General features: G+C 40.7%; 1 protein-coding gene across 3 annotated transcripts in view; it reads left to right on the plus strand.

The window, feature by feature from the left end:
* Positions 1-26570, plus strand: part of LOC122924588 (alcohol dehydrogenase 1-like) — a 116145-nt gene that overhangs the window by 41435 nt on the left and 48140 nt on the right. For all 3 annotated transcript variants that reach the window (XR_006387414.1, XM_044275849.1, XM_044275839.1), the window contains exons 4-6: positions 2324-2411; positions 6233-6452; positions 11143-11403. Coding sequence is in view for 2 of the 3 variants with exons in the window: in XM_044275849.1 (XP_044131784.1) it covers positions 2324-2411; positions 6233-6452; positions 11143-11403 (569 nt within the window). In the remaining variant the exon portion in view is untranslated. The remainder of the gene's footprint in view (positions 1-2323; positions 2412-6232; positions 6453-11142; positions 11404-26570) is intronic.

A 26570-nucleotide genomic window follows, 5' to 3' on the forward strand; every position in this document is an offset into this window, starting at 1 on the left:
CTTGGTGTGACAGCTTCACCCTGATGTAGGCTTTAGCCAAAAAACAACCACACCATTGAGGGTTAAATGCACTTGGTCGCAGCTTGTGCTGGCGCACCACAAGACACAAAATGGCCGCCGATCACCCCAGAAAAATGAGACTGACAAACGGTCTGTGCAGCCTAAAAACAGTGAGCAATTGAGGATCAGCAGCTCAATGATCCACAGCTGCAGATCGATCAGTTAATCAAGTCCTTTGGAGGAGTTAATCTGCCTAATCTCGCCCTACTGTCGCAGCCGCAACCTCTCCCTACGCTAATCAGAGCAGAGTGACGGGCGGCGCTATGTGACTCCAGCTTAAATAGAGGCTGGGTCACATGGTGCTCTGGCCAATCACAGCCATGCCAATAGTAGGCATGGCTGTGATGGCCTCTTGGGGCAAGTAGTATGACGCTTGTTGATTGGCTGCTTTGCAGCCTTTCAAAAAGCGCCAAGAAAGCGTCACAAAAGCGCCAAGAAAGCGACGAACACCGAACCCGAACCCGGACTTTTACGAAAATGTCCGGGTTCGGGTCCGTGTCACGGACACCCCAAAATTCGGTACGAACCCGAACTATACAGTTCGAGTTCGCTCATCCCTACTCACTACTGTCACACACCTGAGAAATCAGCGCAGCACAGCAGAGGAGTCCTTCTCTCTAGCAACCACAGTTTTCTGACAGCAGGGAGGGAAGGAGGATGGCCAGACATGTTCTCTCCTCCTTCACTGCCAGCAGCCCGGGAAGCTTAGAAGATACTGCAGGGCCTCATGTACAATTTACACCAGTAGGAGACTGCATCACTGTGCGATACTGCCACCTAGTTGCTTCAATAACGATCTCTCCTCAGAAACAAGATAAATAATTACTCCTCCGTCTTATCTCTTGGCGCAGGAGACTGGGGGCCTACCGAGGAATCCCCCGCCTCCCCAGTGGGCCAGTCCGAGCCTGGCGCACTGTGTGGCCATGACGGGAGAACAGGGTTTTCTTGCTCCCTGTTTAGCACTCCAGAAAGGTGTACATGAGGTGGAGAGATAGAAATCTATTCATGTGATTTTCTCCACTGTAGTTTGTGAAAGTCATGAAAATGGTTGACTTTTTCTGCAGCTCCTATTTTCTACATTGAAGAGAGCTACATGCATGATCACCTCCCCTCTGGATTGCCAAATGGGAGAGAAATGTAGTACCCCAGACCTGGAGGTATCTGCAAAAGTTTTATTATGTATTGTTACTGTATGTCATGTTGTGTCATTGTTTTGGCTGTTCATTTCAGAAGAGAAGTTTTGGTTATCAGGAACAGGGCTAACCACCCTGTTCCTCCCGTCTTGGTTGAGTGGGCTGGTCCTACGTCCTGCAAGCAGGGGGAGTTCCTGAGTAGACAGAAAAGGGAGAGATAACACATGTCAGAGTTCTTACTCCAAGGGACCCTATTCAGTTCTCCTATGAGACCATCACTCCAGAGACATTATTAGAACGCAGAACACTGCATCCAGAATGCATCAGTGTGCCAAGACAGCAGAGTGAACAGTGAAATTAGCTATACAGACACTGCTACGGGTGAGGGACTACGGCTCAGACACCCATTAGCTAGAATGACCACCAGGCTAGAATAACATCAAGCCTGTGTCGCAGTGGACACCGATATACACAAGTGCCTGCAAGTGCTATTAAATTGCCACACAACCAGTCACCATACCTACTCATTTGGTGCCAGAAACTTAACTTTGTGCTGAACAGTGCTGGATGTGCAACAAATTTTATTTAGCACTAAGTAAAGTGATACTTTTAGACATTTACTTCTGGTCTAATTCTTCAAACTACCTTTCCACTGCACCGATCCCCACTGGCTAGGGGGAGTTTGCCGAGACACATTCATCAGGGCCACTACTCTTCCAATCCTGTGCACTGGCTCTTGAGAGGATAACTTCACAAGGGGATCCCTATTCTCCTATCGGGCATTTATGACATATAATTTTGGTATACCATAAATCTCTGAGATGTAAATAACCCTTTACGTTTTACTGCAGCCTTTGGGTGTGGTTCATGATGACATTCTGCCCCTCAGCCTGAAAAAAGTAGTGCACACCTGACCTAAAGCAAATAAGAAAAATCTTTGTAGCAGTCTATGAATGGTCCGTCACCCCGTCCCCCCACACAGAGAGGCCAAGGAGCAGTCCGAATGGAATAGTGGTCAACCATGCACTATGGAACTGAAAGAAACAGCTCAGAACTGTACAACATAAAGTTTTGTAGTATTGACAGTAGGTGATTTTTCATCTCTTCTGGTTTCTTTCTTCATTTTCAAGGTGACAAAGTAATCCCACTATGTATTCCCCAGTGCGGAAAGTGCAGTTCTTGTCTGAGTCCACACACCAACTGCTGTCTAAAAACACAGTAAGTATCTTTTATGTGGAGACTTTGTTTGAATGAACGTGAAATTTATTCTGCCCTTAACTGCACAAACATCTGCTATTCCCATGGCTAGTCCTTTAACAGGGTTGATTGCAGGATATGTGGTTTGCATACTGTTACAATGAGCATAGGTGCCAGGTTCCTGTGTGTGAATTAGGGCTTATTTTCATTGTACCTCTGCCTTCAGCACTGATAGGGTTACCGTAATTTTCCCCTGCTCTTTATGCCGCTGCATGACTGTTACCAATTGCTAATCAGCTGCTCCTATATATACCTCGCTGTTTCTTTTGTCCTGGCCTGAACAATTGGACTCTACAGATCTTGTCAGGTCTCTCTACATTGCTAGAGCCTGTAAAAGGGCTATTATCTATTTACCTGCCTGGTTCCAAATCAGTTCCTAATCACTATACTAATCCTGTACCGCTTGCTCTGACTTTTGGATTGTTTCACAGATTCGCAAAAACTGCCTCTTTCCTGCCTATTAGTATTACTTGATCCTTCAGTGCTTTGTACCAGAGTATTTGTCCCCAATCACACCGGGACTGTTCCAAGAGGTAGTGCCCTGGCGATTCCCCTGCTGCAAAGTCCAGATATCTGTAAAAGGATTAAAGGGTGAATATCAGGGCACTGCCAGGATAGTCTAGCCCAAAGTCAAACAGGCTGGTTGGCACAGTGGATCCACATCCATCACTTTTGTTTATTTGTTAAATGTTAAGTAGACATACTGTAGCTTGTCCTATACTGACCTATCTGAGAAGATCGCAGCTTAGGGTTGGGGCTGCTTAGCTAAGCTATATATAGAGTATAAAGAATACATGTCTGAATTATTATGAATTGCTCTTACATGTTAATCTTTTGCAGTCTGTGGCTTCCCCTGCCCTCCAGCTGCTGATTGACATCTTTCTTCTGATGCATAGTAATAGGGAGAAATCAGTCAGAGGATGGAGGATGACAGGATCCCACATCTTATGAAAATCATTGGACTCCTTTCTGGCCGCACTGGCCATATGCTGCAAAGGTTAACAGAGAGAGCAGCATAATGAACTAAGCAGTTGCCCTTTAATAGGACTTGTTGGTATTTTGTTTATGACAAAAAAACAAGAATAATTCTCCCCGACTCAGATAGAGATCCACATAGGCTGAAGAACGAGCTTGTATAGAACGTGTTTAGAAGAAAAGGTGCCAGTATGCACGTGATGTTGGGTCTCACTTTGTGAGTCTGATTTACATTTTGGTTGTTTTTTATGATCAGCTACTGCAGCATGGGAATTCGGGAGCATCTGCTGTGTGCAACATCTATAAAACTAGGAACAGATTTAACATTTGAAGTGGATAACAGATGAATGACTAATTTAACTTCCAGTTGTGCATTTGGTAGAAACTAGAGATAAGTGAATTTCTTGAAATTCATTTCAGGTTCAGTTAGTATGAATTAGTTATCAGATTCGATTCAGGTCCTAATAAATGTAGGTTTCTGGGGTCTCCAATGTCTGTGTCCAACCCCTTTCAAGCTTTCTAATGCCAGGACAGTAATGGTAATCTCAGAGCAACAGCAATATATATCGATGTGTGCAAACAGATGGGAGCCGGTGGTAACAAACAGCTGGCTTCAAAGGAATCTGTTACTCCGATTTTGGACCATTATCTTCAGCAATCCAGGTGAAACTTGAAAAATTTGAATATCGGGCAAAGTAAATTTATTTCAGTAATGCAACCTTAAAGGTGAAACTAATATATGAGAGAGACTCATTACATGCAAAGCGAGATATTTCAAGCCTTTATTTGTTATAATTTGGATGATTATGGCTTATAGCTTATGAAACCCCAAAGTCACAATTTTGAGGTACCCTTTGCTCAGGGGGTATGGATTAATTAGCTGACTAGAGTGTGACACTTTGCGCTTAGAATATTGAACCTTTTCACAAAATTCTAATTTTAAGCTGCATTAATGCAATTCCTTTTAATTTGCATTACTGAAATAAATGGACTTTTGCACGATATTCTAATTTTTCGAGTTTCACCTGTATATGTGTAGTACAGCAAATATGGAGTTCAGATCACAATTTTGTATTTTCCTACTGCGCCTTGTTCCCTTGTAGTCAGCTGTCAGAGCTGCATTAAAATGCATCATCGGGACTCCTGTGCATGCACACATGAGTCCTCTTCATGATGTTAGAATAGCACAGGAGTCCAGACTGTGTATTTCAGTGCCAGTTGAGTGCTGGGGAATGGGGGCAGTAGGAAAATAAAAATAATATAGTGATCTGGACTCCTTATCTGCAGTAATGCAGTACTATGCATGTGTTACTGTAGATAATAGTCCCTTTAAAAATGTACTGCATCTATGGCCTTTAATGCTTTTTAAAATTTAAAAGGAAATATTAGGTTTAACAAAAATAAAACTAGTCTATAATCAACCAATTTTTTTTTTACGAAACTTTAATGTTTAATATTTATATATTATGTTATATTATTATTATTATATCCATTTGGCACCAGTGGCACAACTATGGGGAAGCAGGGGAAGCTGCTGCTTCGGGGCCCGGCCACAATGTCTCAGTCAGACAAGTTAATATCATGATTAGAATACAGTTTTTCAGGCCAGACTGGGCCCTTCACATACAGTGCCTGTTGTCCATCATCATCCTTCCCACCGCCCCCTTCCCCCATGATTATTTTTACTGCCAGTTTGCCAGTGTCAGCATAGCACACATCGCCGATCACTAGAAAAAAGTGCAAGCCGGCAGCATGCGATACTAATTAAGCCCGCCCACCAAGTTCCTGTCCTGACTTAAGGAGGAGAGGGCGGCAGGTGGGAGAAGCAACAAGGCAGCAGCACAGCAGCGCACATCAGTCACTTGGCTTCTCAGGTATGTCTATGGCGCTGCCTGTGTCCCCCTTGCCCTTGGCTTTTATCCGCATCCCTGGCCCTTATCTGTGCCCCCCTGGCCCCTGTCTGCACCTAACTAGCCCTTGTCTGTGCCCTCCTTGGCCCTTCTCTGCGCCCCCTGCTCCTGGCCTGTGCCCCCCTTGCCCCTGTATGTTCCTCCCTCGCCCTTGTATGCCCCCCTGGTCCTGACCTGTGCCCTCCCCTGGCACATGTCCACGGCTCCCTGGCCCTTGTCTGTGCCTCCATGGCCCCTGTCTGCGCCCCCTCTTGGCCCCTGTCTGTGCCCCACCTGGCCCTTGTCTGCCCCCCTGGCCCGGCCCTTGCCTGCAGCCAAGTTCTGGGCATGAGGATATAGTGTATATATATTATATAGGAAAAGGATGGCGTGGCAGCCTGGCCTTGTCTGAGGGAGTTATTGTGACTAGCCAAAGGACTGGGGTTTGCACAGGAGGAGGGAGTTGCGAAGTGAGGGGGGTTGTGGGTGGCATACAAAAATTAGCAGTGGGGCCCAGTCACTTCTAGCTACGCCCCTGCTTCGGACCTTTCTTGCCCTACAGTACTCTCTAAAATGGCAGCAGCCATTTTTAGTCATTTGTCCTAATTGAATTGCAAAAGTTTCAAATTTGCTAGCATCTGATTATTTTTGGAAAAATTGTGGACCATATCATACACATTTTGTTAAAGGTTTAGTAGTATGGGAACCAAAGTTGTTCCAGAAAAACAGTATCCAGTAAAATGTATGCTAAAAAAAAAACTCTTTTGACATATGTTTTCCTGTTATAAACAATGTAAAAATGATTGTATAAATGTGGATACTTTTTTGCTATCCAATATATCCTGACATACAACAGGTTCCTTCCCATAGAGAATCAGATGCATTTTATTTCTCTCTCCTTGGCTTTTTGCAATACAGCATGAGTGAAGCCCAAAATGTAATGCCTGATAAAACAACAAGGTTCTCATGCAAGGGGAAGGCTGTGTATCACTTTTTATGGACAAGCACTTTTTCAGAATATACTGTAGTGCCTACTGATGCTGTTGCAAAGATTGATGACAGAGCACCATTAGATAAAGCATGTCTTTTTGGTTGCGGATTTCCCACTGGATATGGAGCAGCTGTCAATACGGCCAAGGTAAGATTATTATTATTATTATTATTATTTATTATTTAAGCGCCATTCATTCCATAGCGCTGTACATATGATAAGGGGTGCACATACATAACACAGACAATTGTACTAATCATAAACAAGATGAGTTACAAACTGGTACAGAAGGAGAGAGGGCCCTGCCCGTGAGGGCTTACAATCTACATGGTATGGGAGAAGGACACAGTAGGTGCGGGTTGAGTTGGTCATGGTGATATAGAGGCAGCAGGGTCATTGGTTGTAGGCTTGTCTGAAGAGGTGGGTTTTCAGGTTTCTTTTGAAGGATTCCACTGTAGGTGAGAGTCTGATATAAGATGCTATTTAAATATTTTAAAATATATTTAGGGACATTTATTACGTTTTATGCCACTTTTATAGTGTACAAAAATAGCTAATTATGTCATATGCCATAAACGCACGATAATTTGTGACTTTTCACTTCTCTTGCCACTTTTTAAAAGTGAAGATGAAGCGGGAGGGGTGTAGTCGTGATGGCCCACTGGATTTAGCTTCTGGCGTAAATGATATTGTAGTTCAAATCTAACCCAGCTCATAGTTGGTGTAGATGTCAAATTCTGAAGCATAGACTGAGAAAAACAGAAAAATGTTTTAGATATACCCATATAAATAGTGAATAACGTAGAAAATTAAGAAATATCAAAGCTAGCGTGAAAGTCTAAAAATACCTTTATTATATCATATAGCTATAACAAAAAACTCCCACAAAAAAAAGGGGGAGATAAATATTATATATAAACAAATAATATATACATATGTAATAGGGAAGTCAGGGGGATGGAATATGGTGAACTGTCCCTGTGTCACCCTAAATACTCCTTAGCCCAGGGTTGCACCCTGATGGTGGAGGTTCCCTGTCCCCATTCCTAAAACCGATACATCCCTATTACAACCCTACAAGGATAAGTTCAAAAAGAGTAGAAAGATAATAACACATAAATGTGATGGAGTGATATATGCTCCTGGATATATAGATCAGGCTACTAAGTCAACAAAATAATGGTATAATAACCCCGACTCGTTTTACCTTCAATTAGAGGTTCATCAGGGGGTAATGGAAAAAATAAAAATAAACATAAAGCAACGTAGGGATGAAAATAAATAGATAAACATATATCTAATGATAATACTTAGCTTCCGGACATGGAGGTGGGATAGGATAATCCCCAAAATGTAAGGACAGTCTTATTATATCTCCCCCACTGTATGCACTAAAATACTAAACACTTCAGAAAAGATATAAGATTGTGCAGTTATTATTAAAAGTAATAAGTACAACAGCACCACTATCCCAATGAGGCTAACTTATGCAGAGGCAAAAAAGTTCCCAAAACTGAAGGAAAATGGGAAACATTTATCAAGACTGGTGTTCCCATAAACCAGTTATGATTTCTCTGCACCGGAGTGAGATGCACCTAATTTATTAAGAGACAAATGCTTCTTAATAAATTTGTCCCATCTCTGTCACTCGTCCGCCAGAAACTCAAATCTACGCCAGCTAGAGACTGATGTACTGTAGACTTGAGTTATAACTTACACCAGTTTCTGGCATAGTTTTTAGTAAATCCATCAGGCTGTAATAGGCAGCACCTTCTCTCACTAGAAAAGTGGAGAGAAACTCAGTCGCAGATTATAGTACAAATATGTTGTGCGCCATAATTTGCAAGTCTTTAACAAAATACATTGATTGCCCCTTTTACAATCCATTGATGAATGCCCTTAATATTTCACTGTATGTCATTTAATTTCAATAGTTGAAGTCTTGGTGAGTTTCATCTGAAATACAAAATATCTCTGGACTTTAATTATCAGAAGTTGAAACAGTGTTTTAAAATGTTATAGTTTAGTCTCAAGAATTTTGAAAAAAGCCTATAAAAAGTGCATGCAGGACTTTTTTCCCCATCTAAAAATGGATCTCCGATGGAAATGGCTAAAATGGATGACAACTGATGCAACAGGATTCATTTTTTTTATAGAATCCTCTTTTTCTCTCTCTTCTTCTGACGGATGAGAAGAACGGAAAGTGTGTGTTGCGAGAGCAATTCACAAATTATAATAATACATGATACGTAATTGTCTCCAAGCCCAGGTTCCCTGAGACATGGGCCAGAATAGTGAATTCTCCAAGTTGCTCCACAAGGGTCTGGCCGCGGTTTGTGTTCTGTCCGGGTGCAGTCCATCTCGCAGACAGTACATCCATGTGCTATCTGTGTGCTATTTTTCAGTATGATTTGTACAGCCATGAATTGGTACAAGTTGAAACCAGAAGTTTACATACACTATATAAAAAGACAATATGCATGTTTTTCTCAATATCTGACATGAAATCAGAATAAACCTTTCCTGTTTTTGGTCAATTAGGATTATCATAATTATAATTATTTGCCAAATGCCAGAATAATGAAAGAGAGAATGTTTTAAGGCATTTTATTACTTTCAGCAATGTCAAAAGTTTACATACACTAGGATTACTATGCCTTTAAACAATTCTGGAATGCCCATATGATGATGTAATGTGTTTGGAACCTTCTGTTAGGTTTGTTGGCAACATCTCAGTTAATTAGAGACACAGCTGTGGATGTATTTAAATGCACACCTGAAACACACTGCTTCTTTGTGTAGCATCATAGGAAAGTCTAAAGAAATCAGCCAAGATATCAGGAAGAGAATTGTGGACTTGCACAAGTCTAGCTCGACCTTGGGTGGAGTTTCAAGATACCTGAAGGTGCCTAGTTCATTTGTACTAACAATTATACGCAAGTACAAACAAGATGGGAATGTCCATCCATCATACCGCTCAGGAAGGAGACGGGTTCTGTGTCCCAGAGATAAACGTGCTTTGGTCCAACATGTGCGTATTAACCCAATAACAGAACAAAAGCAAAAGACCTTGTGAAGATGATGGTGGAAGCTGGTAAGACTGTCAATATCCACAGTGAAACGAGTACCATAGGCTTAAAAGCCAGTGTGCCAGGAAGAAGCCATTAGGGAAAGAAACATTAAAAAGCCAGATTAATGTTTGCAAATGCACACAGGAACACAGACCTACATTTTGGAGGCATGTCCTGTGGTCTGACTAAACTAAAATTGAACTTTTTGGCCATAATGACCATCGTTATGTTTGGAGGAAAAAGGAAGAAGCTTGGAAGCCTAAGAACACCATCCCAACTGTGAAACACGGGGGTGGCAGCATTATGTTGTGGGGTTGTTTTGCTGTAGGAAGGAACGGTGCACTTCACAAAATAGATGTGGCATCATGAGGAAAGAAGATTATGTGGAAATACTGAAGCAACATCTCAAGACATCAGCTAGCAAGTTAAAGTTTGGGCGGAAATGGGTCTTCCAAATTGACAATGACCCGAAGCATACTGCCAAACTGGTTACAAAGTGGCCATCACAAAGCCCTGATCTCAATCCTTTTGAAAATGTATGGGCAAAGCTGAAAAGGCAGGTGCGAGCAAAGCGACCAACAAACATGGCTCAGTTACACCAGTTTTGTCAGGAGGAATGGGCCCAAATTCAGACCAACTATTTTGAGAAGCTTGTGGAAGGATATTCAAAACGTTTGACTCAAGTCATACAGTTTAAGGGCAATGGAACCAAATATTAATGAAATGTATGTAAACTTTTTTGACTTTGCAGAAAGTAAAAAAAATGCCTTAAAGCATTCTCTCTCTGTCATTATTCTGGCATTTGGCAAGTAAAAATAATAATTATGGTAATCCAAATTGACCAAAAACAGGAAAGGTTTATTCTGATTTCAAAATCACAGAAATATAGTGGCAAATATGGGGGAACTGCTCAAACCCCAAACACTGTAACGTGTTTCTTATTGGGGGAGCAGTCCCACCGCATGTGGACCGCAGCAAACGACCATCCCGAGCAAAAAATGCGTATAATGGAGGATGACGGCGCAGTCCACATGCACCACAAAGGCATCCTACACAAAACGGATCATTGTGCGGATGAAAATATAATTATATAAATCACAGAAAAAAATGCACCAAACGGATATGCCACTGACTATACTCGCTAGTCATACAAGCAGATATTAAAAGCTGATACTTTTGCCAATATATTCCTGTCAGGAACACATCGGAGCCCATCATGCACCACGTCACGGTATCTCAGCATGGCAAGGGTCCTACCACTACGCTAACTGTGATGTGAACACGGTCTGAAGGTGATGAAATCCAGCTCACAGCCAAGCTTCCACACAACCGCATAGCAGGACAACTAATGCAATGTGAACAAAGCAAGACTGTAAGCCACACCCATATCAGACCGTGTGATGGAGGTTACCAGGTGCAAAGGAATGTTTAAATGCCAAATAAAGGCACACACCATAGTTAGCGTAGTGGTAGGACCCTTGCCATGCTGAGAGACCGTGACGTGGTGCATGATGGGCTCCGATGTGTTCCTGACAGGAATATATTGGCAAAAGTCTCATCTTTTAATATCTGCTTGTATGACTAGCTAGTATAGTCAGTGGCATATCCGTTTGGTGCATTTTTTTCTGTGATTTATTCTTATTTCATGTCAGATATTGAGAAAAACATGCATACTGTATGTGTCTTTTTTTATATAGTGTATGTCAAATTCTGCTTTCAACTGTATATGCATGAAATTCAATATACATTGTTTTGTGTTTGTGCAGGTAGAGCCTGGTTCGACTTGTGCCATATTTGGTCTAGGAGCCATCGGGCTGTCAACTATAATAGGCTGTAAATTATCTGGAGCTTCAAGAATAATAGCTATAGATATAAACAGCAATAAGTTTGATAAGGCAATGTTTTTTGGCGCTACTGAATGCATCAACCCTAAGGATTACTGCAAGCCGATAGAAGACGTGATAATTGAAATGACAGGACATGGAGTAAATTATTCTTTCGAGTGTATTGGAAGTACTGATGTCATGGTATGTATGCTTAAACGTTGTGTGCTCATTTGTTAAAGGAAACCTGTCACCATTAAAATGCAATGCAGGCAGCAGGTTATGGAGCTGAGCAGATTCATAGTTTTATGGGAAATGATTCAGTAAAACATGTAATTTATTAACTCAAATACCTCCTCATCCTGGGCTTTGAAGTCAAGGAGGTGGTCCTATCAGTGCACAGTCATAGACTCAAGGCTGTCAGTTACTGATAGGACCACCTCCTTGACCTCAAAGCCTAGAATTAGCAGGAATTTAAATGTATCTAATACATAAAGCTGAGTGTATGTATGTATGTCTGCTAAAGGAATCCGCACCGCTGCATTTACAATTGCGAAATCTTTGCACAGCCGCCTCCTGTGACTCGGGGAACGTCATAGACTATGTTTTGAGTGGATATTTTCACCCCACGCGTTCCAATTATTTAACAAAAAATACGCTTAGTAACCTAACTGCCAAACTACAGGAGCCATTGTCTGCTGGCTGTTGTGGCAGTTAGCCTGGATATATATTCATCAGGTTGCATATAGCAACCAATCACAACTCAGATTCTATTTTGCTACAGGTCATTAATATGAGCTCTGATTGTTTGATATAGGCAACTAAGGAAAAAACTATTTGATGGAAAAAAAAGAGTTTTGGTCAGAAGAACCTTCCTTGGGAGCCCAAAGAGATAGTCTTGATACAACAAGCAGGGCGCCAAAGGGCAACGGGGAGGGGAGAAAAAAGTAAAAGAATTACTGAAGGATCAAAAGTAAAGGCAGGCTGCCTGAGGTAGCTGAACGAGTAGAAAAAAACTACTGCATGTGTAAATGAAGGAGTGAAAAAACAAAACAACCACCAAGATGGCACCAAACCTAATGTAATGACTGGAAGAGAGATTATAGTACCATCGGTTGGAATAGCGTGCAAGTAGATGGCCATTTTAGTTGAGATCTTATGTTGAAAATAAAATCCAATGGAAACAAGAATTAAAATAAAATCATAAATTTACTTCTTTGAGGAGGAGGTCAATGGGATAAGGTCAAGACACCCAAGGACGCTGCCTCCCCTGCCAGGATCGTTTGTAGGAAGAAAACACGTTAGTATCCGATACTTCTGGTGATTTTCTTTTTTATTTTCTAAAAATCATATCTCAGTTGGGCTCAACACGTTTCGGGGGTTATTCAATGTATACCCCCTTCTTCAGGAGCAGGAAAAGCAAGTGTACAGACAACAGAAGGAGTCATAGTGGTTTGACTTACCAGTAGGCCTTATATACTTGAGTTTAACAGGACCATGTGCTGGAGTGGAGGTGGGGAGGGATGTCACTTCTTGTGTTCAGACCAGAAGTGTGCATTCCAAGGTGAAACGCATATCATAGACACTGATATCCACTTACAAAGGTTGGTATTTTTATTCCATTGGGATAATCAAATCCCTAGTCCTCTTAGGGGTACAAGGGATCAAAGGGTAAAGGGGAGGGGGGAGGTGGAGGCATCCTAATATTTGTATTAAGCGGGACGGAAGAGCACTTCCAGTCCGGCTCATGGTGGAACGTAAATGAGTGCCGAACTTCCGCTTTGATGGGACACACATATATCTATCTACTTGAGCACCTAATTGTAGGTTTCATTGCACCCTTATTACTAGTAGTAGGATTCTACCCTTTGTTTTTTCTGCTACATAATACACACATGAACGGACCAGACGGCGAGACACCAGTGTGGTCCCAGTTGGTGGAATGCAGCAGAATTCCCACCGTTCATTTGTGGGAATGGGAACAACCTGAATGGGTGTGATATTCAAGCAAGCCCCTACCTGCACAGGCTATCTGGTAAGAACTATATGGCTTTTATATGTTGGTTACCCTTCTTAGGTATTAACATACCTCTATGGTGGGGATTGCTGATGGTACTGGCCCATCTAGCAGAGGTGTCTATGAATAGGATTGTGGGCCTCTCTATTTTAAAGGTATAACATTAAAAGTTACATTTTACTACTGCCCGTTTTACTACAAATTACTAGCTCCCCTAAAATAACCAATTATTAAACACCATACAGAGGCTTTACAGGTATAATGTGACGCACTGGGTCACCCAAGATCAAGTGAGGTGCTCTCAGTGAAAATCGTATCAATAAAATCGATAAATAAAGCTAGTTAGATTGTTTGCATATTCCCATTCACTAGCAACATTCAAGGGTGTGAGTCCATTATTTCGAATCTCCGATCCAATTAAATATGGGAATACAATGCTTTCAAGAAAAAAATATTCGAATAAACAGAAATGTCTCTTCAACTTAATTAACTTGTGTTAAAGTGCTTGCCCAAAGTTTGTTCAAGCGGCGTCCCTCTACATAAAATTCTCAGTGGCGTCCCACTGAACTGAATAATGTGTATTGCCAACAAAAGATCGGTAATAAACTTGAACAGTCTTACCATTCAATGTAGCAGGTGCCTGTGCAATGCTCTTTTTTTTTTTTTTTTTTTTTTTTTTAAATCACTTCCAAAAGAATTTATTAGGAAAATTACAAAGCATTAACAGCAAAATTTTTTACAACCCCTCAATTATTAATGACCCAACCAAATGTAGATAAATATAAATATAGTCAGTTCATCTTTTGGTTGCATTTAGAAAAAACCCTCCCCTCCCTCCCCCCTAGTCTGTGGTGCGTCAAGGTAGGACCCCCATAAACAATCCAACATGACCTCAGTTAGTCAATCTTCCAGCCACCCCATATCCTATTCCACTGGTCCTCAACTTCCCTCCGTTTATATATAATTTTCTCATAGTTTTTTACCTTATCAGTTAAATTTATCCATATATTTATGTCTGGAGTGGATCGGGCAAACCAGGTCCGACTGATCAGAACTCTAGCCAACATCAATATTCTGCTCAGAAAGATCTTTTGGTACTTGTGATTTTTTAATTTGGAAAAGTCGTTAAGCACGAATACATGTGGTTCAAAAGGAATTCGAATTTTTAGTTTATGGATAATACAATTATTAATACTATTCCAGTATTTTACAAGTTCTGGACAAGTCCAAATCATGTGGAGGAAGTCTGCTCCTACAATATCACATTTGGGGCAGTTGGATGTGGATCTCAACCCGCATTTATTCATCCATAGGGGAGTAATGTATAGTCTATGGGAAATGTAAAATTGTATTAGAACATGGTTAAAATTCTGGGATACTGAAGTCAGATTCCCAAAAATATTCTCCCACCCTTCTACTCGCAAATGCGGGCAGTCCGCTTCCCATGCTTTTTGTCCTGGTGATTGTGTATCGCTAAGCCGTGCCTTAATTAATAACTTATATATATTGGAAATCTTAGTTCTAGGAAGTGTACCCCCTACCCAATCATTCAGAAAAGATAAATTATCTATATCCAGCAGACGTTTATCGTCCAAACTGGATAGTACAGATCGCAATTGAAAATACCTAAACCATGAGAGATTTCTTATATTATGTGTCATTTCTGTAAAGGATTTAATTTCTCTATCTTTAACTACCTGTGAAATATAATAATATTTTATTCTTCTGCCAAAAAGTGTCAGCTGCAATATCATCTAACCTTTGTAAATAAAATTATGCCAAAGAGGCGTAAATGTGAGTGAACCCCTAACCTTCAACCATGTCCTAGTTGTACCCCACACTTTCAGGAGTAGATTTATAGTCTCTTTATAGCCTTGCTCGTAGCTCTTCAAAAGCCCGGATTCCAACAAGGTAAAAATATTGTTATGAGCGTGGCTAGTTACCAGCTTCCCCAGGAGTGCACTGTCCTCTGATTCATAGCACCTCAATAGCTGGGCTGCAATAAAATACCCTTTAAAGTAGGGGAGATTTAAACCCCCGCACTCCACTGATTTATACAAGTATTCCAGCTTAATTCGCACTCGCTTTCTTCCCCATATTAAATCATTAATTATTCTTTCCATGAGTTTAAAATGTTTGTCTTGTATCCAAATAGGTGTATTCCTGAGCACGTAAAGAAATTGTGGTAATATCACCATTTTAACTAGTGAAACTCGATCAGCTCTGGATAGGGGAAGTTTCAGCCAGATTCCTATTTTAGCTCTGATCTTTACCATTGTGGGGATCAGATTGAGTTGTACAAAATTTTCAACCCGAGGCGATATAGTCAAACCCAAGTATTGAATAGTATCAACAATATCCACTTGTGTAGCAGGAACCTCCTTTTGTGGCAGGGGATCTATTGGGAGCAGACTAGTTTTTGCCCAGTTTATTCGGAGACCAGATACCTCACCAAATGCGTTAACCATTTGAATAATCCTAGGAAGAATGGTTTCCGTATGGTCTATAAAAAACAGGACATCATCTGCATATAGTGAGATGCGGTCCTGTGTTCCTAGGGTACCAAATCCTTTAATCTGGTCATCCTGCCTAATGGCCAACGCAAGGGGCTCGATATAAATATCGAATAACAGGGGAGATAGTGGGCAACCCTGTCGGGTGCCTCTGTTTAAATCAATACTACTACTCAGAATTCCATTGAGACTCAGTTTTGCCCTTGGGGATCTATACAGCAACCTAAGAGTACGTATAAATTTTTCCCCAAAGCCCATCTTAGCAAGAACCTTCCAGAGGAAGCGCCACTCCACCCTGTCAAAGGCCTTAGAGGCATCCAATGACAGGATGGAGCGGGCAGTCCCCCCCGGGGCCTGGATATTAGAAAAGAGTCGGTGTAGATTATGGTGTGTACCCTTGTTTTGTATAAAGCCGCTCTGATCAGGATGCACAATGGAGGAAATGACCCTGGAGAGCCTTGTAGCCAGGACCCTCGCAAGAAGCTTTACATCTGCATTAAGCAGTGAAATTGGTCTATAGGATTCTAAATCTAAAGGGTCCTTGCCTTTTTTTGGAATTAATATTATTATGGCCTCCATCATTGAGTCTGGAAGCATCCCCTCCTCTGTTGATTCAGCAAAGACCTCCAATAGTCTGGGAAGAATACAGTCCTCATATTTACTATAGAATTCATATGGAAGCCCGTCTGAGCCAGGGGTGGAGTTAGTTGAGCATAGTTTAATAGCTCCCTCAAGTTCCTGAATTGAGACCTCCAATTCTAGTGCTTTCTTTTGCATCTCAGTAATAGTTGGAAACTTGATCCTATCTAAATAAAGATCTATCTTATCATCTGTAATGTTGGAGTCAGCTTTATACAGATCAACAAAGTAATCAAGAAAAGCCTTCTCCACCGGGCCCTGTGAAGTGACTATCCTACCATCACTCAATCGGACCTTATCTATATGTTTTTTAGGTTGTTGATTGGAGATTACTCTAGCGAGGAGTTTACCAGGTCGCCCTGACTCTGTAAAGTATTTTTGCCCCTTAAAAAAAAGGTTCTGTTGGGCCTTATCCAATAAAAACTTAGCATATATTTGTGTGGCTCTTTGCATATTTTCCCTATTCTTCTCCGTCTTGTGCATATGGAAGGATTCTGTCGCCAACACTACGTGTTCTTCTAGATTTTTCTGTTTTTTTCCATATTCCTTTCTAAGGTACGTGATATTACTAACCATCAATCCCCTCATATACGCCTTATAGGTATCCCATACTACTTGAATTTTTGCTGAACCATAATTAATATCCCAGAATCGGCCTATATCATTTCGAATTGCTTCATGCGTCTTTATAACTGATAACCAATAGGGATTTAATCTAAAGGGAGATTTTGGTATATATCTTTCCTGAGATAGACATAGTTCAATTAGTATCGGAGAGTGATCTGATATTGACCTTGTTTCATATTTCATTCGCTTTATAAGTTTCACATATTTACTGTTAATCAATACAAGATCTATTCTGGACAATGATTTACCTGCTTTGCTAGAGCATGAAAAAGCCCTTTTCCCCTGTCTCAGATGTTCCCAAGCATCCTCAAATCCAGTCTCCATGCAGAACCGTGCCAGGGGGGACCCCCGGAGCGGACTATCACTCCTAGCTCTCGTAGAAACCCTGTCACAAAGAGGATCGATGACACAGTTAAAGTCACCCATAATCAATGTTGGACATTCTGGCCATTTATCCATGAATAGTAGAAGAGAGTTAAGAACCGAGAGAGAAAACGGCGGTGGGATATAGACAAAGGCCAAGATACATATCTTCCCCCCTATCCTACAATATAGGAAAATAAATCTCCCCTGTTGGTCAACAGAGGATGCCTCACAAACGAAATCAATAAGTCTGTGTATCAACACCGTGACACCTCTCGAGTAATTGGAGAGGGTGGAATGAAACGTGTGCGCAGCCCATCCCCTGTCGAGCACTCTAGTATTCTCCTCGGTAAGATGGGTCTCTAACAAGCAAATTATTGCTGGTAAGTGGGCCTGAGTTAAATCAAAAATCGCCTTGTCTCTTACCTCTATCTCCCAGACCACGTATATTCCAAGCAAGAATTCTAGTCAGCGTCATTACCAGTGGTCAGATGGAAAAACCGGAGAAAGAGGAAGAACAAGACAAAGAAAACTAGAATAAGGGAAACCACACCTACCTTGACGCACCACAGCCCAACCCCACCCCCCCCTCCCCTCACCCCCCTCCTACAAGCAATCCACCACATATTGTAGTAGATTTCTTTCCTATGACCATCCCTCCCACCCTCCCCCCCCACTCAGCCACCCCCATTAGGGCACACAGGAGAATACATTTAGGGGTATAAGCCCCTTATAGTACTGGTTATTCCCGCCAGAACATATCCCAGTCAAGTTATCGGTTGTTTCGCTCAAGCCAATCCTCAGCTTCGTCCGGGGTGTCAAAAAAAAAAGTTTTATCGTCATAAACAATACGCAATTTGGCTGGGAATATAAGAGAGTATTTAATATCCCTTTCTCTTAATCTCTTTTTGACGGTCATAAATGTGCGCCTCTTTTCTTGTACATCTTTTGAAAAATCGGGAAAAAAGGCCAGTTTAGTCCCATTAAATACAACCGGAGCGGATTCCCGCGCCCTTCTCAGGAGGGTATCTCTGTCACCTGAGGTCAAAAGCTTGGCAAGGAATGTCCGAGGTTGTCTCCCTGGGATTGGTTTTCCCCCTGGGATCCGGTGGGCTCGTTCAATCATAAATAAAGGAGAAAATGACTCTTTCCCGAAGTTCTCAGTGATTAGCTTCTGTATAAATTGAGTTAGATTTTTCTCTTCCACACCCTCTGGAATCCCAATTATTCTCACATTGTATCTTCGTGACCTATCCTCAAGGTCCACTAGTTTTTTCTTCAAAAGATTATATTCTGCTTTAAATGTAGAGACTTCCATATTTGTTTTTTTGGATTCATTCTGTATCAGAGTGACTGAGCTCTCAAGGATATTGACTCTGTCTCGCATTTTGGACACATCATCTTTTATTAGTCCGACATCAACTTGAATAAACCCAAGTTGGGTTGTAACCGCCTGTATTAAATCCCCGTTCTGTTTAACCGCTAGCAGTATTTCTTCTAGCGGAGAGGAGTTGTCATTAGGGATAACTTCCCCCATTATACCGTCTTCTTCTTCGGGGTATCTAGCGGCATTTTGTGTTTCCAGCTCAGTCATCTCTGATTCCTCATTTTTTTTTTGTGGCAAGTTCCTTTTGTCCGCCCCTTGTGTTAACCCTCGGAAACCTCAGGAACTGGTCTATTTTTGTTAGTTCCACGGTTTTAGACCCGTGTTTCTGACTCGGGAGATCAGTCGAGCCTGTGCAATGCTCTAGACGTAGGTCTTTAGATATATGCGACCGTAGTTCTGCGAGTTATATTAATCGTTTCAGTCTGACTCTCCCATGTCGGCCGCTTGTTTGCACATAGGTTGTGCACAATCTTTATCACGCTTTTGGTCGACTTTTGTGTAGCAGACAATATATTTACCAGGCACTTTTCCTGCATCAATAGTCCATATGTTGTGATGAGATCCTTTAGGGGGTTGGAACCAGATGCGTTTCGGGGTCTTATGTTACCCCTTCCTCAGTGGTTACTTTCCCCCCCACAATGCTGTAGGGGATATGATGTAATCTCAAATCCAATTCAACTCCTCCTGCTATCAGGGCATTGGTTCATTCAAATCGGAGTTGCTGCCAGTATTAGCTCCAGGTGATTGGCATCAATCTCTCAACATACAATTATTCCACATTTTTTATTATTATGTTAAAAACATCCTAGCAACATAGGAAATAAAAAATCTTCCATACAGTTCTATAACTATAATATTACTGTTGAATGGTCTAAAAAAACGCATCCGGTCGCAATGCGGTTCCAGTGCGATAATGATGCGTTTTATGTTAAAATAAAAATATCTGCCTTGGTCCAATATCCTCAACCTTAAATGTATTCACATACAGTTGTTCTGCACTTTTCTTTAGGTTGAACATATCCTAGCAACATCAGAAACAAAAAAACCTTCCATACAATTTCATATTGGTGGTAATACTATAATTTGGTCTAAAAAACGCATCTAGTCCTTATGCGATATCAATGCGGTAGTGATGAAAATTAAGGAGATCTACCTAAATCCAATATGGTTGGGAATTTGGTGGGACTATAATATAACGTATGATGCATATTTTCTAATATTCGCCCCATTGACATACATTTCTTCATTTGCAGGGAAGCAACTATGCATCATACGTTATATTATAGTCCCACCAAATTCCCAACCATATTGGATTTAGGTGTTATATAATGGATTTTATTGATTGAAATTGTAGTGTGTATTAGTATGTAACATTGACCTAGCACATAGTTCTAATTAATAAATTCAATATTGGTCACAAAATCTGGGAGTGCCCAGTACTTCTGTTTTTTATACCATACAGAGGCTATTTCCATTTTTAAAGTGAAAATACAATTTCATAACATTTCATATCCGTTTTTATAATATCTTTTACATAAACCCATTCATTTATCACTTTTCTATTTTCATATTTATTGAGAGTTTTTATTTGGTCTAAGGGTCTATATATGTGTACATATATGTTTGTTTACCCACACACACACACATGATTTTACACATATATATGGGTTATTAAACATTTTGAGGACTCAATATACTATATAATAGATATATTATCTTGAAATCCAGCTATACATTTTTAGTTTTTTACCTATTATAGTCCCCCCCATTTTTACTGTTATTTTTTTTGTGTTTCTATGAATTTTTATGAATTATCATACATATGTATCAAGTTTCGATTAAGTTTTGATGAACTATTGTAATGTTACAATTTCATGATTAATTATTGCACCCATTTATTAACCCTTTCTGATTGTTCCCCTATGAACATAAAAATATGATATACCAATAGGCCATATATACCATGAGTACTTTAGGGCCAAATGTTACATATTGGCCCAAAGGTTCTTCCTTCTTCTATTATCTATGTCCATTCCCCCTAATTCTATACAACTTTTATATATATATATATATATATATATATATATATATATGTGTTAACGTTCATATGAAAATATTCCAAGAGAGAATAGGTATTGGTTTCTTGAAGGCTAGAATTTGATAGAAGGCAGTTATTTAAATGCCATGGGGAAGAATAAGGAGGGCTGAATTGTTCATGCAAATTCAAAGAAATAGGGGCATGATCTGACCAGTTTATAGAAGAGATTTGTCTCAGGTAAATAGATCAATTTGTGAATAAGATTTGTGAGAATAAGAAAAGAAGGTAAAGTTCCTCTCATTGACGTGTAGGACCCTCCAAACATCAAATAAACCTTAATTCTGAAGGAGAGAATGCAATCTGGAGGTACTCTCGATATGATTGGATGGATTTTTCTCCAATATCATATCAGGAGAGGTATTAAAGTCCTCACATATTAGGAGAGAACCTTTGTTTAAATTTGGAGGTTAGGGTTAGACATTTTTTAATGAAACGTACAGTAAAGACCAAAAGTTTGGACACACCTTCTCATTCAAAGAGTTTTCTTTATTTTCATAACTATGAAAATTGTAGATTAACACCGAAGGCATCAAAACTATGATTTAACACATGTGGAATTATCTACATAACAAAAAAGTGTGAAACAACTGAAAATATGTCATATTCTAGGTTCTTCAAAGTAGCCACCTTTTTGCTTTGATTACTGCTTTGCATACTCTTAGCATTATCTTGATGAGCTTCAAGAGGTAGTCACCTGAAATGGTTTTCACTTCACAGGTGTGCCCTGTCAGGTTTAATAAGTGGGATTTCTTGCCTTATAAATGGGGTTGGGACCATCAGTTGCGTTGTGGAGAAGTCAGGTGGATACACAGCTGATAGTCCTACTGAATAGACTGTTAGAATTTGTATTATGGCAAGAAAAAAGCAGCTAAGTAAAGAAAAACAAGTGGCCATCATTACTTTAAGAAATGAAGGTCAGTCAGTCCGAAAAATTGGGAAAACGTTGAAAGTGTCCCCAAGTGCAGTCACAAAAACCATCAAGCTCTACAAAGAAACTGGCTCACATGCGGACCGCCCCAGGAAAGGAAGACCAAGAGTCACCTCTGCTGCGGAGGATAAGTTCATCCGAGTCACCAGCCTCAGCAATCGCAGGTTAACAGCAGCTCAGATTAGAGACCAGGTCAATGCCACACAGAGTTCTAGCAGCAGACACATCTCTAGAACAACTGTTAAGAGGAGACTGTGTGAATCAGGCCTTCATGGTAGAATATCTGCTAGGAAACCACTGCTAAGGACAGGCAACAAGCAGAAGAGACTTGGATGGACATTAGTGGAAATCTGTGCTTTGGTCTGATGAGTCCAAATTTGAGATCTTTGGTTCCAACCACCGTGTCTTTGTGCGACGCAGACAAGGTGAACGGATGGACTCTACATGCCTGGTTTCCACCGTAAAGCATGGAGGAGGAGGTGTGATGGTGTGGGGGTGCTTTGCTGGTGACACTGTTGGGGATTTATTCAAAATTGAAGGCATACTGTTCCAGCATGGCTATCACAGCATCTTGCAGCGGCATGCTATTCCATCCGGTTTGCGTTTAGTTGGACCATCATTTATTTTTCAACAGGACAATGACCTGAAACACAACTCCAGGCTGTATAAGAGCTATTTGACCATGAAGGAGAGTGATGGGGTGCTGCGCCAGATGACCTGGCCTCCAGTCACCGGACCTGAACCCAATCTAGATGGTTTGGGGTGAGCTGGACCGCAGAGTGAAGGCAAAAGGACCAACAAGTGCTAAGCATCTCTGGGAACTCCTTCAAGACTGTTGGAAGACCATTTCAGGTGACTACCTCTTGAAGCTCATCAAGAGAATGGCAAGAGTGTGCAAAGCAGTAATCAAAGCAAAAGGTGGCTCCTTTGAAGAACCTAGAATATGACATATTTTCAGTTGTTTCACACTTTTTTGTTATGTAGATAATTCCACATGTGTTAATTCATAGTTTTGATGCCTTCAGTGTGAATCTACAATTTTCATAGTCATGAAAATAAAGAAAACTCTTTGAATGAGCTGTGTCCAAACTTTTGGTCTGTACTATATATATATATATATATATATATATATGTATATATATACAGGTCCTTCTCAAAAAATTAGCATATTGTGATAAAGTTCATTATATTCTGTAATGTACTGATAAACATTAGACTTTCATATATTTTAGATTCATTACACACCAACTGAAGTAGTTCAAGCCTTTTATTGTTTTAATATTGATGATTTTGGCATACAGCTCATGAAAACCCAAAATTCCTATCTCAAAAAATTAGCATATCATGAAAAGGTTCTCTAAACGAGCTATTAACCTAATCATCTGAATCAACTAATTAACTCTAAACACCTGCAAAAGATTCCTGAGGCTTTTAAAAACGTGCAGCCTGGTTCATTACTCAAAACCGCAATCATGGGTAAGACTGCCGACCTGACTGCTGTCCAGAAGGCCATCATTGTCACCCTCAAGCAAGAGGGTAAGACACAGAAAGAAATTTCTGAACGAATAGGCTGTTCCCAGAGTGCTGTATCAAGGCACCTCAGTGGGAAGTCTGTGGGAAGGAAAAAGTGTGGCAGAAAACGCTGCACAACGAGAAGAGGTGACCGGACCCTGAGGAAGATTGTGAAGAAGGACCGATTCCAGACCTTGGGGGACCTGCGGAAGCAGTGGACTGAGTCTGGAGTAGAAACATCCAGAGCCACCGTGTCCAGGCGTGTGCAGGAAATGGGCTACAGGTGCCGCATTCCCCAGGTCAAGCCACTTTTGAACCAGAAACAGCGGCAGAAGCGCCTGACCTGGGCTACAGAGAAGCAGCACTGGACTGTTGCATGTCATTCGGAAATCAAGGTGCCAGAATCTGGAGGAAGACTGGGGAGAGGGAAATGCCAAAATGCCTGAAGTCCAGTGTCAAGTACCCACAGTCAGTGATGGTCTGGGGTGCCATGTCAGCTGCTGGTGTTGGTCCACTGTGTTTTACCAAGGGCAGGGTCAATGCAGCTAGCTATCAGGAGATTTTGGAGCACTTCATGCTTCCATCTGCTGAAAAGCTTTATGGAGATGAAGATTTCATTTTTCAGCACGACCTGGCACCTGCTCACAGTGCCAAAACCACTGGTAAATGGTTTACTGACCATGGTATTACTGTGCTCAATTGGCCTGCCAACTCTCCTGACCTGAACCCCATAGAGAATCTGTGGGATATTGGGAAGAGAAAGTTGAGAGACGCAAGACCCAACACTCTGGATGAGCTTAAGGCCGCTATCGAAGCATCCTGGGCCTCCATAACACCTCAGCAGTGCCACAGGCTGATTGCCTCCATGCCACGCCGCATTGAAGCAGTCATTTCTGCAAAAGGATTCCCGACCAAGTATTGAGTGCAGAACTGAACATAATTATTTGAAGGTTGACTTTTTTTGTATTAAAAACACTTTTCTTTTATTGGTCGGATGAAATATGCTAATTTTTTGAGATAGGTAATTTGGGTTTTCATGAGCTGTATGCCAAAATCATCAATATTAAAACAATAAAAGGCTTGAACTACTTCAGTTGGTGTGTAATGAATCTAAAATATATGAAAGTCTAATGTTTATCAGTACATTACAGAAAATAATGAACTTTATCACAATATGCTAATTTTTTGAGAAGGACCTGTATATATATATATATTTATATATATATTTATATATATATATATATATATATATATATATATATATATATAAAAAGTCGGACTGCACTCCTCCTGAGTAGTAAAAGTGGAAAACTTTTATTCACCCATATTGTGGAAAACTTGCGACGTTTCGGCTCACAAGAGCCTTCCTCAAGCAATGAAACAGTGAAAATGAAAGCTTATAAAGACATGAACATCCAATCACAGTATAGTTCCAATCATGATTAAATTAGATACATCTGATCCATGTGCTATAAAGTAAACAAAGTGCATGTGCATAAAGTCACATGTGCAGTAAGATCTGTAATACAAGAATCAAATCCACATTGGCAGATCGAAATCTCAATAAAGTGTACAGAACATCAAATACATAGAAGTTACATCTTGAATAAGATAATAATGTAAAGTGACTAAGTGAAACAGATGAAGAAATCGACGGGCACTGTGGACGGGCACTGATATGCAATTAGGTGAATTTCATGAATATCTTAACAGCATAGACCCCGATCTCCAGTATACAATCTCCTATTCTAAAACAAATCTGTCATTTTTGGATACTGATGTTAAAGTGGTAGATGGTTCTATCTGTACAGGTTTGTTTGTCAAGCCCACAGATAGAAACACAATTGTACGGTTTGAAAGTAACCATCCAAGTAGTTTGATCAGACACCTCCCTCATTCACAATTTTTGCGGGCCAAACGCATTGTATCCGACCAGGCCGAGTTTTCTGCCACATTGGATATAATGGAAGGTAAATTTAAAGAGCGTGGTTATCCCCGCAGATTGCTAAATGATCAAAAAAAGAAAATTCTCCAGACAAACATAGAAATGGCACAAATCAGTCCTCCTAAGGTTCAAAGGATACCGTTCATGTCCACATACTCCGACTGTAGTTTTGAGATTGGACAGATTTTGAAAAACAATTGGAGTATTCTCAGTAGATGTATTAAGGATGTTCCCGAGTTTAAAACTCCTCCTTTTGTTATCATATCGTAAGAACAGAAACATTAGAGATCATCTGGTTAGAGCAGATGTGGGTCCCAAGAGAAGTAGCGTGCAGCGAACATTGACACAGTTGGGACTGGGATGTTTCCCGTGTCTCAACTGTGTCAATTGTCGCTATATTTGCAAGTCTAGATCTTTTACACATCCAACCACAGGAAAAGAGTACCCTATTAAATTCCATCTCACTTGTTCCTCTTCATACGTGATTTATGTATTAGCATGCCCTTGCAATCTAATATACGTGGGAGAGACGTCAACTGAATTGAAGTTAAGGTTGAATAACCACAGAAACTCAATAAGGAAAAAACGTACCGATTTACCAGTCTCCAGACATTTTGGATCCCTTCAACACACTGAACGGGATCTAAGATGCCGGATCATCGATCAGATTGCACTACCCAGAAGAGGTGGCGACCGGTTAGCAATTTTAAAGAAGAGAGAATTACGATGGATATATGCTTTGGATAGTTTGTACCCTAGAGGGCTTAATGTTGAATTTAGGTGAGCCGAGGTTGATCTTGATTTGCCCTGTTGATGCGGTTTTCCTTTCTCAAGTTTGTATGGTAGTGCAAAGGAATAGTGAAAACACAAATCTAAATGAAATATATTATTTAATTTGAAACTAATGTGTAAATTTCTCTTTGCCTTTTAGAAATTTTAATCTACACATGATCGGATGGGGATCCCTGAACTGAACCTCTTTGAGAGTGGTGCCACTCAGTGATAATATCGGCGTTCTCCCTCTTTTGCGCAATTCCAGACATGTAATTTTTAGGTAGTGCTTTCTTTGGAATCTGGGGAGAATCCCCCTGTAGCTGCGTTAATGCCGGCAATTGGGCTGACAGTGACGGCGGGGTTCATCGAAATGTCCCCCTCCGACATTTGCGACCCTTTTGGTTAGGATCTACCTCAAAGGAGTGGGATCCTTTACCATATGCTGGACCAGGTGGGAGTTACCTACCGCGGCTTGTTATATTGTCATTAAGGCATTCTTGCACTACTTATATAAATGAGATGAGCATTTGTAGAACCATAGGGCTATATGCCCTTAAGCAATATGGCG

Source organism: Bufo gargarizans, chromosome 1 (assembly GCF_014858855.1).
Source record: "Bufo gargarizans isolate SCDJY-AF-19 chromosome 1, ASM1485885v1, whole genome shotgun sequence".
Classification (NCBI taxonomy): domain Eukaryota; kingdom Metazoa; phylum Chordata; class Amphibia; order Anura; family Bufonidae; genus Bufo; species Bufo gargarizans.